Source organism: Anopheles coluzzii, chromosome 2, assembly GCF_943734685.1.
Source record: "Anopheles coluzzii chromosome 2, AcolN3, whole genome shotgun sequence".
Taxonomy (NCBI): Eukaryota; Metazoa; Arthropoda; class Insecta; order Diptera; family Culicidae; genus Anopheles; species Anopheles coluzzii.
The window spans coordinates 17671080-17683164 of record NC_064670.1 but is presented as its reverse complement, the minus strand read 5'-3'; the positions used below and the strand labels follow the sequence as shown (position 1 = coordinate 17683164).

The following is a 12085-nucleotide window of genomic DNA, read 5'->3' as shown; positions in this document are numbered from 1 at the left end:
GAATTTGTACGTTACAGTTTCGGACTGGAGGAAGATAACGGAAAGAGATTAATTAAGAGATTAGTAAGGAAAATACAGTTGCCATCTCTGTACACGGTAATTACGATTTACGTGAGCATTTGCTATACGGCCGAGTAACATTTTATTTTGTTTTTTTTTTTCGAAAATTCAATAACTCCACAGTGTTCCAGCGTTGAGCTGTTAGCTTCCAGATGAATGCCGGTTAAATGAAGCCCTTCTCCCGTTGGGGCTTCTTGCTAAATAGCCCCGTATTGTAACACCATCTTTTGCAACATATTAAATAAGTGTCGAGGTGTGGAATGCGTCATGTAGAAGCTAGTGTACAGTAGAACTCGCTCTCGGTGCATCGTCGCGCACACCTACTGGGGTTGGTCATTGTTGTTGCTAGCAAGGACATGGATTTGCATGCTTTTGGTCGAGTTGTAGATCTGGCCGGGCGGGAACGGTTGTAGTCGAGAGTGCGTGTCGTTTTTGGACTTGTTGGCCGAAATGTATTTCGACAAACGAATATTGGGCAGTGGTAAAAAGCCGGCCGTCAGCGGAAGCACATCTAGCGTGATGCTGTGGCTTTCCACCTCTTCCATCGAGATGACTCCTGCAATTGAGTAATTGGAGAGGTTAAATGCCTACATGCAATTGAAAGAAAGCCGGCTGTTCCATTACCTGCCGTACGTCCAACAACTGCCCACATGTTCTGATCGGCCAGCACTTCGTACATCAGATCTGCATACGGGTTGTCATGTACTTTCGAGATGCGCAGGTTCAGGTGACACACCGAGTTCACCCGGCACAGTTCCTGCGGTTCCACCTTCGCGCAGATGGTAAACAGCGTGGTGTAGTCCATCACGTCGAACGTCACGCTGTACGGCAGGTAGGTGCGGCATTCTTCCGGCACGGTCGCATCGGCAAAGCGCATCCGAAAGTCGACGTTTACGATTGGCAGCTCCGTTTCGGCCTTCAGTGCCTCTACCTGGAACTCGTACAGGTACGAAATCGCGAGCGCCTTACTCATGACCGTTTCCTGCTGCTCCGGCGGATTGATGTCGATGATGGTGACACCTTCCGCCGCACACGTCATGCGTGCATCGCGCAGCACGAGCCGGTAGTCGCTGACGCCCTTCAGGACGACCTGCAGAAACTTGCGGGCGCCGGACGAATGCAGCCGGCAGGACGCGATCAGCGCGGGCATAAAGTGTAGCGGGATGGTGATTTCATTTCTGCTCCAGGGCACCTGCAGCGAAACCTTCTGCTCGATCGCACGTTCCTCGCGCTTGCCGGGCAGATCGCAGATCGCTTCCAGCGCGATGGATCGCTTTTCGAACGGCGCAAACTCTGCCAACTGCACTATCAGCTCCTTTTCGAACGGTAGCCGTTCCCCGTCCGCGGCTCCGTTGGCGGTCGCGGCTAGTCGCATCTTCAAGTTCTTCGAACAGCGCACTGTTGCGGTGGCATCCTTCGGAAAGCGAAAGCTTCCCGCCGAAATCACCAGCTCGACCGGCTGCTCAACACCCGCCACCAGGTTTACGAAGTTCATCGTGGCAACGGATGCTTTCGTGATCGTTTCGAAGTTGCCGATCTTCGGCGGCAATGCCTCGGAAAGGAACTCCACCGTGTCCACCTGTATCGAGAGCTGCCGGAAGCTCCAGGTACCGACGCGCGTGGCTTTCGCTCTGAGAGTGATCGTATTGCGACCCGGTTTCAGTACAAGCCGTGGCTCGCTGCTCACACTGTTGGTGAAATCGGACCGCTGGGTGGGCGATATCTTGCGCCGCGTGCTGCTACTGCGTCGTACCGGTTGTTTGGCGCGATTATCGCATGCTACCGACGATCCGGCGAGCGTATTATCCTGCTTGTAATCGAGATGCAGTATGATGGGCAGCTTGGAACCGACCTCCTTTTCCGCGTTCGGCGTTCCCGTACCGGCTGCCGGCTCAATCGCCTGTTTGGCATTCATCTCGAACGAAAGAAGCACCTGTTCGGCCGTTAGTTCCCGTGGGAAATTGCTGACCAGCTCGAGCGTAACTAGAATGTAGTCATCCTGCACGATCGAGGTGCTGTCCAGCACTACGTCCAGCACCTGGAAATGATCCTCCAGCGTGCTGATAACGCTGAGCGCGTTAATATCAACATTGCGCACGGTTTGCAGCGTTTTGAGCGATTTCGCAAACTCATCAAAGTAGAACGTCCGCACGAGCAGCTCCAAATCCTGACAGCAGGCGATGGTGCTGCATGTTTTCGTGTAGTTTACGTTGTCCTCCATCTTGCGGTAGCAGGAGGCCAAATCGAGCAGTGTCTGGCTCGCCAGATAGTGCCAGTTTTCTGACTTGAGCTCGCGCAAAACGTCCGTGAAGAAGTTGACCGCTTTCTGCGGTTCGTTGAGCGTGATGTAGAAGTTGCCGAGATCCAGCCCGACCAGTCGGGCCGAACGTAACCGCGACACGTGCTTGTACGTGCTGATGGCCAGTTCGCTCAGCTCGAGGTACAGCTTCGTAAACGCTTGATTGGAACCGAGCGCCTCCTTTAGCGTATCGGTGGCCGATTTTTTCGGCTTTCTTGCCGGCGAGTGGCCCGACTTGGTGCGATCACCTATTTCCGGCTCGAGGTTGCGAGCCGTTGCCACCGTGTCCGGTACACTATCGCCCATACCCGCCGACAGGTGCACTACGGTGTGCAGCTGTTCCGAGGTCGGCACGAATCCGGGCAGCAGACCGCACTGCTTGCCGAGCGCGTACAGCTTCTCCTTGGCCAGGTTCCAGATCGGGGCGGAAAACTGCGAACACTTATAAATGTCCTTCGATTCCAGCACCTTGTCGCACAGATTCAGCACCTCCAGTGCGCACACGAACTCCCAGCACGCGAGCGCACCCTGGGGCGTTTCCAGCTTCAGCGCCTCGATTTCCCGCAGCGTGGAAAACAGAAACGGCAGCAACCGTTCGGCAATTTCCCACGGTTTGTCGGCCGCGTCCAGCAGCATACACTGCCGCTCGAACAGATAGCTGCGAAACTCGAGCAGCGTCACGTTGCAGGCAATGATCTTTTCGCGCGTTTCGTTCATTTTGGCCGGATTGAGGGAGATGCCGTGGAACGCGTACAGCGGCTGATCGAATATTTGCAGCCACTTTTGCTTCTCCCCGAACACCGAGTTCAGTATGAACTGGGAAAACATTGCGTCCAGCTCGTCGTACTGTACCAGTGCTTCCGGGTACTGGCCGAGCATTTCCAGCACGAACGCGAGCTGCTCCTGCAGCACAAAGTAGTCGATGAAGCTCCAGTTTTCCTGTATGCGGTTTTCTCTGTTCGTACGAATGAGCTCTTCGTACTTGACGATCGTGCGGTTGTAGCCCGTCAGCATCAGGTGCCGGATGCGCTGCAGCAAGCAGCGGAACGATTCCGTCGCTTTCATCTCAAACTTGGCCGGATTCAGTACGGACAGGCAGCGGTCCCCGTTTTTGGAGGCAAAGTCGAGCCGTATCTTGTCCAGCACCGTCGTGCGCGGCAGGATGTTTTTCGACTTTTTCACGTCCAACGTTTCGACCAGCAGGATCATCCAGTCGGTCACGTTGTAGTTGTTCAGCACCTTGAGCCACTGGTCAATCTCCTCCTTTACCGACGCCCGGTACGCTTCGATGTCGGTACACTCCGTCACGTAGATGTGCAGCACGGGATGATCGATGATGTTCCACCGGCCATCCTTGTACCGCTCGAGGGCGTTCTGGTCGAACGGCTTGAAGGTGGCCTCGACGCGCACATTCTTCACAGGTCGCCCGTAGGACCGTTTCCATTCCGCCGTGTCCGATGGTAGTGCGGCTACGATGTGTGGCTCGAGTGTCTTGAAAACCCGCACGTCGCCGGAATCTGTGGGGAGGAATGGGAAAACGAGCAAATCATTGCACCGTGCCACCAGTGTGTTTACGTGGTCCGGGAGGCACCGTGGCCAGGTCCTTCCGCCCCAAAAACGTACACGTCAGTATTGGTTTGCAGTTCATGGTACGGCCGCTTGCCTGGCTGCGAAGGTTTTGTGCGCAAAACTCTCACTGTACCACTGTACGTTTCGATGCAATAGGCTTAGCACCGCAGCGCAACAAACATTTTACCTCGAGCACCGTGCCGCGGAAACGACAATTGTACTTTTTTCCCTCGAGCAGGAATGTAAATAAACTTTTGCACCAATGCGATTACAAGGGGGAGGGGGAGATCACCAATACACTGCCACGGCTGCTTTGACAGCGATGATTTCTCCGGCTTTGGCTGCAGCCAGTGTGGCCAGATTATTTTGGCATATTTCGGCAGGAGCACTGTTGAGAACGCAACCATTTAAATTTAATCCATTATTTTAATGATTAATTTCTTTTTACCCTACTAGCAAAGAGAATCAGCCGTACCGGCGAACTCGTTCGTTCCTGGGAACGTTCGCCGCAACGCTCATTGCCACTCATTTCTTAGCCCTCTAGATCAAAAATTAGAAAACCGTATAGATTTTGTACTAGCCAACCTAGTGGTACAACCCTGTCCACTCATGAGCGACGAATGTTTCTCGTCGAACGAGTTCGCCGGTACGGCTGAATGAAAAAGTGTGCGTCTTTTATAAACCAAGTTTGATGTGTTAAAGTTTTTCTTTTGATTCGGGTGCACCAAGTCCGTGTAAAGGAAGGGGTATAAGGAAAATACAATGAAACAGCGCGAGCGAGCGTTCTTTTCAGTGAGAGCGCCTCGTGCATTTTAAAGGCATGCAATAGAGCGCATTCTTTCCGTGGTAGCGCTCTATCCGCCATTTTCAATTTTTAGCCCAAAACAACGGACTTCGGATCCGATCTTGGGCCGGACCCCCACCGTGTGTTTCTACTTTCCCCTCGCCTGAAAATTTCATTCTCTTTGTCTGTCGGGTAAGCTTTAACCGCCGACAGCGAGATTCAAATTCAAATTTAAATGATTTTCTTTGACGAGCAATTCTCGGAATCCACGCAACTGACATTTTCTACTTATTATGAACATTACATTTTAACGGATAAAAATAAAAAGTGCCAGGCAAACAAACGTGCATCAGCGCGATAAGTAACAAATGAGGTTAGCAATCCTTGAAACAGCATCCCAAGCACCTCAGATTAAGCTTAAACGACTGAAAAATCAAAATTCTGTGATTTTTGGTAGGTTAAATGAGAAATCGGTAGTTTTAGGAGGCTTATCTGTAAATCGGTAGGCATATGAAAAATCGGTAGGAATACAGATAAATCGGTATTTCTGGTCACTCTGGCTGCGGCTTCAGCCCGGCCAAACGTCACGCTAGCATTGACAGCAGTCAGCCCAAGACCACTGCCTAATGAAAACAAACTGTGTACAAACATACCGAACGCGGGGCTCGCACACGCAATGGCGCTCGTTGCGCGAAAGAAAGAATGTGGAATTTGCGGAAACATACGGCCAATGGTTCAGCATAACCTGCAGAAGGTGAAGACGAAGTTTTCCAGCACAACGGTGGTGCAGCTGCTGGAGCGTTTCTTCGAACGTGAGCTGTCCGATCGGGCCATCGAATTGGAGCAATCGGGTGCGTGCAAAGAGTGCTACACCAAGCTAAACGACTACGATGCGGCCTACACGAAAGCTCTAATTATCCAGCAAGAGCTGACGGATCTGCTGCAAAACAGCAACTTGCGATTATTCGAAGAGCTGCACGTCCAGTCGGACGACGATGAGAAGGTAAAGGTGGATGAGCAGCATGGCGAGATAAAATGGGAGCAATCGGGAGAGGTTGAACAGTCGGGCGATGCGAACCCCACGGCCGGGATGCTTTCCGTCGATGCCCTGCCCACCATTCGCATTTGCATGGAGTGTGCTGTATGCGGGGAGACATTTAACAACCTACAGGATGCGGATCTGCACACCCATGACGAGGTTTCCGAAGAGGAGCAGCCGCCGATCAAGGAATCGTCCAACTCTTCGCCTATGCTAGTTATTGAAACGATCGGAACGGAGCACATACACGCCGACGCAGCTCCGGAAGAGAGTGACGAGCCTGGCGACTCGATGTACACTGAGGATGGTTGTGTGCAACCGTATTACAAAACGGAAATGAAGGATGAGGAGGAAGCGGGAGATGAAACTCGTCCCGAACAGAACCGCCGAATGGCATGTTTCTACTGTGAAGCCACGTTTGAGGATAAAGTTAGTCTTAAGGTAATTAGAAGAGCGCCCGGTCATCATGGTTCATGAGTTTTAGCTCTTATAATCGGAATTGTGTTTCATTGCTTTCAGGAACACTTCAAAACAAGCCACCCGATCGATCTGGAAAAGAACATATGCAAAGTGTGTGGCCTTACGATGAAAACTCGCGCTGCCCTAGCCAGTCACCTGGGCAAGCATGTGCGCGAATCGCAGCTAACCTGTAACGTGTGCAGCAAAAAGTTCACCCAGAAAACTTCCCTCCAGCGGCACATGGCGATACACACGGGCGAAAAGGCTTACCAGTGCGATCAGTGCGGGAAGCAGTACATTCACTACTCATCCTTCTACATGCATCAGCTGGCGCACAAGGATGTGCGGGCGAAAAAGTGTACCATCTGTGGGAATTCGTTCACATCGAATTCCCATTTAAAGCGACACATGCGGGTAAGTTGCGCGAGCATTGCGAATTGTCCCCCTGTTTAAGCGTAAATTCCAACCACTTCATTCGTTTTCAGACCCATTCCGGTGAAAAACCGTTCGATTGCCCCGTGTGTGGTCAAAAATTTTCACAAAGGTATGTTTGGCTGGGACCGGCTTCAACAGCTCATTAACATTTTTGACTCATGCAGAGTAATCAATATGTTTCCCTCTTCTCAACAGGTACAACATGGTCCAGCACCTGAACGCACACAGCGGCAAGGCGAAACGAAGCGTGAAAATGTTAAAATGTCCTCACTGTGATCAATGCAGCGATCGGTATACTCAGCTGAAAAAACATTTGGAAAAGTATCACCCGGACAAGGCAGCCAGCACGCTGGAATCGATGCAGAAAGCAAAGATCAAACCTAGTATGGCAGGAACGTAACCACCAGCAAGCTAAGTGTTTAGTAGATCGTAACGAAATAAAACTTTGGCAGCTAGTAGCGCATCTTCATTGCGCTGCCAGTACTGCTCATCACTGTGAAGAATAAGCCTTACACCTCTCATAGACACATTTTCGAGCCGAACGCTTTACTTTATCTTTCTAATCAACACCGTTTGCCGATAAGTGCAACGATAAAGGAGCGCACACGTCCGAACCACCGCCGACGACAGTGCACAGTAAATACACAGGCGACGGGCAAAGCAACAGTGTCGCTGCTTTTCGCATTATATTCCCCCATTGGGCGTGGTAAATGAGTGACAGCAAAGTGATGGACAGTGATTGGAATACGGAAACTTACCGTACGATCCCGCAGATGGAGCTTGCGGAACCACCTGAGGTGAGGAACGATACTTTCTGCCGGTTTTGTAGTGATACCTTGTGATACCTAATAATCAGCGCGCTTAACCTTTTTTTTGAGTGCCTTCCAGACCAAGGACACCCGAAGCGATGGGCCCCGGCACCAGCAGAAGAGCCCCCAGGGCAATATGTTCGTGCAGAGCATGTTCGACATGACGCTAATAACGATCAACTTTTGCCAAATATGCTACATACTGAAGGTTGGCCCCGGTTTGGGATGGCTGTACTACTTTCTGCTCGGTCTGTTCGGTGTGTCGCTCGTGGTGCTGGTAGGTAGCGATGGCGGTACATGCCGTTGATAGTAGTGGCCGGTTTTTAATCCTGTTCCCGTTTTCCATAGTTCATACACGGGTTCATGGGATTGTGCGGACGGTTTCGATGTAGCAAACCAATCCCGATCGGTTGTTTCAACTGCCTGTACAACACGTCCATGTTTATGGTGGTGATTGTGTACATGGTCAATCTGGTTGGGAGCGTGCTGATGCTGAAGGAAGCCGAGAACAAGTGCCAACTGATGCTGGAGCATACGAAATCGATCATCTCTCCGGTGGTCGATTTGCCGCAACCTGATTTGAGCTCATAGTGTGATTCCACTTGTTTCGGTTGAAATTATCCTTACAGAAGAATGCACTATAGATGATTGTTGCTTTTCAGTTACGCCTCAATTCTTTATGTTTGTGACAATTGGTCAGATGGGGGTACATAATGTTGAGAAAGAATAAATTATGCCGCGACTAGAAAAGGCTACGATAGTGTGTCATTATTATCCGGATCTGATGCTAAACTTTACTAAATCATCTCTTCTTCCTCTGCCTTATCACAACATAACAATCACCATATTGAATTGACAGCGATTTAAATCCCCTTTATTGCACAACATTTCACATAATCTATTTGCAATCCATCGTTCAAGAGAAGGTGACAAATTGTAATATCTTTCCTAACACTTGCCTTTGTTTTCTTTAATTAGAATATCGGGTTTTTTTCTTTTTCTTCTTTGAGCGTAACACGATATCCCGTAAATACTTTGATCACACGTCCACCCCAGACGCCTTTACGGTAAAGGTCTCTTGCTAGATCTTAATTATAAATACAAAGACCGAATAATTATAAAGTCTATTAGTCCTAAGATGGGAATCGAACTAAGGAAGGGTTTTCTCAGAAACCGGCGCGTTCACCATTACACCAAACGGGTCATCTCCGTGCTGCCCTGCTATTTCTCGATAATACTTGACACTCGTTTCCTATGCAAAGCCGATCCCTTCTTTCCTACTGCCGATCATCTGCCAGCAGCCGATCGATGGCATCCTTTTGCAACCGATAAAAGTGCCAACTCTCGGCTTCGGTTAAATCCAGCGCACCCATACGACGATAAAACTTGGTGGCCGGGTTCCAGTTGAGCACGTGGAAATCCACCCTGGAGCAGCGGCTTTCCTTTGCATGCTTGGCCAGGGCACGGAAGAACAGCTCCCCATACCCGTTGCCCCGGTAGGCCGGCCGGATATAGATGTCTTCCAGTGCGAGCGACTTTCCTTGCCAGGTCGAGTACGAGTAGTAGCAAATGGCGTATCCGATCAGCTTGCTGTATAAAGCATAATGGGCAAAAAAAGAAAAGAAAAACATTGATGAAACTTTAAGATCCTTTCGCGTCGTCATGGAGCAGTTAATTTTTAATGATGACGACAGCAGTATCGCATGATTGAGCTGTGAGTGAACCAAACTGTATTGTAATTGGTTGTCATTTGTATAATCTCGATGCGTGATTGACATTCCTTCGCCGAGCTGGAGAGCACGGCACGCTGACGCCCTGCCCCTGGGTCGTTCGGCCATCGGGACAACAAGAAGACCACTCACTTTATGGCAGTGAAGGAAGGCAAGCATCGCGGTTAAATATGCTTAATGATAAGATAAGGCATGCAACCCTCTCTCCAGGGCAGCTCTCCAGCGTTTTCCCCTCTACCCTCTACGTGGTGCGTGCGAATGGTAGCGTTATGTCCAGCGTCAAAAATGGTTGACAACGCACTAACGGCGACAATGACGCCCCCCTGCCCTTAAACGCCCTCCGACGCGACTGCTGGGAAAATCCATGTCCAACACTGTTATCGACAGCTGCGGGTGCGGTTTCCAGACCGAGACCGAGCGATCGAGCTGGTGGACATGGGTCTGGTGCAACGGCACTGTGCAAATAGCTACAGGCAAATCCCCCCACCCTTCCCCTCCCTGTCCCATTGTACCCTGATTCTCGGGAAAGGATCGAAGGTTGTTGGGTCCTGTAGCAGCAGCAGCAGCGATCGCCAATGCCCCGAGCTGGGTAGAAGACGGATAGAAAACAAACAAAGCCCAACTGATAGGACGACTCGGGCCGTGTGTGTGTGTCTGGCATGATGATGACTCGGCTGATGGACGGTGGGAAGAAGTCGAACCCCGGCGAAGAAGAATAACTGTTGTGGAAATCAAAACACCACTGGCGGCAGCATTCGGAATCGAATAGGGAGCGGGGTTGTCCACCGGGGGTTATGTGTCCGTACGGCTGCTCTTATCAGCTCTTACCAGGCAGCCAAGCAAACGCGGACATTATATACACCATACATCATGCATCATTACTGTGCACCGAGAACACACAAGGCCCCCGATGTACTGGATGGAAGGAGCAGGGCCCTGTATTTATTGCGCCCTGCCAACCCACTCTTGCCACCATGACCACAACAGTCTTTGCCCGTCTTTGCCGAGCTTGAAAAATAAAACCATCGGCCACTGGAGTGCGCGCCGGAGCGCTGAAATACTGCTGCGTATTTATAAATAACACGTCTTACCGGGTTAGAGGTCTTGCTGGCTTGCTGGCCGGGCCCGGCATTGACGTTTGTAGCTGTTCCTGATTAGCCGGGCCGTCCGGGTCGTCTGCATCGGCAGTAGCTTCGAGCACAAAACTATGAAACACTGGGGCACCACCATCACCATCGCCTGATTGCCGCCCGTCGAATCCACCGTCCCGTATCAGATCGTCCACGGTAAGCTGCGGTCCGTCCGGCATCTTCTCAAAGTCAGCCAGCTCCTGCCGAGGGCAATGGAGGTTCGCTCGTAAAATGTCGATGGGCTAGCGCGATCACTCCAATTCCACGAATAGTATACCTGTATCATAGCGATCACTTCCGGCAGATCGTGCCGCTGCGTCCGGCGCACGATCACCGCACTATCCTTCGCGGTCGCCATTGCGCGGACGGATCTGGGTGTACCCGTTGGTTGCGCCTTGTTAGCGGAAGTAGCACTAATCTCCTGGAAGGAAGGAGAGTTCCGAATGTTTTCCGCGTTTTCTAGCTCGCCACCGGTGGCTGGGCTCCGGCCGTTTCTGCGAACGGCACAAGACTGAACTGCACAACGGCCGCCGGCCGACAAAACTGGTTGCCCCCCGTTGATAACTGGTTGAATTGAGCGCGCGAGCGCGCGCGGGCCCGCCCGCCCCGGGTACTATCAAATTAGTTTGTAAATTAAAATTTTATCTTATCAGTGCACGCGGGCGCGCGTTTTTCCCTTTCGCGCGTCCCCGCAACACCCTATCACCTCACACACATACACTCGAGGACAAACACACATACACACACATACTTGCCCGATTACTACTAATCAGCTATCGGTACACCCGAGGGCTTCCTTTTGGTGACGCTCGGGCGCTTGGAAGATGCACCGAGTCCGCCACGTTGTACCGCGGTATCAGACATCAGGGAATGTCCGTGCCGCTTCCTATCAGCACACAACAGCTGTTCGAATGGGGTGGCGGTTGGGAAATTCGCCAACCATGTCCCCATCCTCGCCACGAACCTCCCCCCTCCGGATCCTCCGGGTGGCTGTTGTTATCGATCTGTCAAACTCGATCACTTCCGCGCCGTTCCGGCTGAGTCTAGAGAAAGAGAGCGAGAGCGAAAGAGAACAGGAGAGGGAAAGAGTTATCAGAAAAACCGGGAGATTGTAGCAGTAGTAGTAGTAGGACCGTTTCAAGTTCACCATTTATAGCTTATCTTACGGCTGGTAATCAGTGGAGGAGGAGGAGGAGTAGCAGCAGCAGCAGCTGGGGAAGGTGGTACAAATTATGCAACCGATAGCTTATCACACCTGCTGCTTGCAAGAGCTACTATCAGGAGACTCGGTGGTGTTATCAAAAACCAACACCACCAACATATCCCTAGCTGCCCCTGGCCTGTCAACCGAGAGTCGCCGAGATTGGCGAGGATTGCTTTGATTGATTATGCTTTCCCATTCATTCCTGCAAGCGTGTGTAGCAGGATAAGGAGCTATTGTTGTCATCGTTTGGGTGATAATTCTGAGATGTCCATGATCGTTCGTTGTGGAACGGGGTAGTGGATCGAATAGTGACATTTCATCCTCTTACTGAACAACACATTTTGGAGCTCCATTGGAATTAGCAGTATTCACTCGAAGGATCCTACACGGACGCTTTAAATTGAAGCAAGAATAAAAAAGCCTAACCCCGTTGGTGTGTGTCTTGAACCTCATTATCTTAATCACCAGCGTGCCTTCGGACCAACATGGCAGTCCAACAGCGTCCCTGTCCTGAGAAGCGAGAAGATGCTGAAGAGAACGTTGTTAATTGGACGAATTGGTTAGAAG

The 12085-nt window shown here is 51.1% G+C and overlaps 4 protein-coding genes across 4 annotated transcripts; 2 read left to right on the top strand and 2 right to left on the bottom strand.

Annotated features, from left to right (window-relative positions):
- Positions 1 to 52: 52 nt before the first annotated feature.
- LOC120961067 (trafficking protein particle complex subunit 10) lies at positions 53 to 4228 on the bottom strand. The gene is made up of 3 exons (XM_040384674.2): positions 3983 to 4228; positions 685 to 3876; positions 53 to 616 (listed from the first exon to the last, which is right to left on the bottom strand). The coding sequence occupies exons 1-3, from the start codon at positions 4005 to 4007 to the stop codon at positions 381 to 383; spliced, it is 3453 nt and encodes a 1150-aa protein (XP_040240608.2). The 5' UTR covers positions 4008 to 4228; the 3' UTR covers positions 53 to 380.
- A 1017-nt stretch (positions 4229 to 5245) lies between these two features.
- On the top strand, positions 5246 to 7151 carry LOC120949901 (zinc finger protein OZF-like). The gene is made up of 4 exons (XM_040367495.2): positions 5246 to 6192; positions 6271 to 6624; positions 6696 to 6754; positions 6841 to 7151. Exons 1-4 carry the CDS (start codon positions 5389 to 5391, stop codon positions 7043 to 7045), a joined length of 1422 nt encoding a protein of 473 aa, XP_040223429.2. The 5' UTR covers positions 5246 to 5388; the 3' UTR covers positions 7046 to 7151.
- A 118-nt stretch (positions 7152 to 7269) lies between these two features.
- LOC120949903 (uncharacterized) lies at positions 7270 to 8115 on the top strand. Its single transcript, XM_040367497.2, has 3 exons — positions 7270 to 7442; positions 7534 to 7731; positions 7803 to 8115. Exons 1-3 carry the CDS (start codon positions 7356 to 7358, stop codon positions 8043 to 8045), a joined length of 528 nt encoding a protein of 175 aa, XP_040223431.1. The 5' UTR covers positions 7270 to 7355; the 3' UTR covers positions 8046 to 8115.
- A 186-nt stretch (positions 8116 to 8301) lies between these two features.
- Positions 8302 to 10874, bottom strand: LOC120949902 (thialysine N-epsilon-acetyltransferase). Its single transcript, XM_040367496.2, has 3 exons — positions 10592 to 10874; positions 10276 to 10514; positions 8302 to 9044 (listed from the first exon to the last, which is right to left on the bottom strand). The coding sequence occupies exons 1-3, from the start codon at positions 10670 to 10672 to the stop codon at positions 8732 to 8734; spliced, it is 633 nt and encodes a 210-aa protein (XP_040223430.2). The 5' UTR covers positions 10673 to 10874; the 3' UTR covers positions 8302 to 8731.
- Positions 10875 to 12085: the final 1211 nt, after the last annotated feature.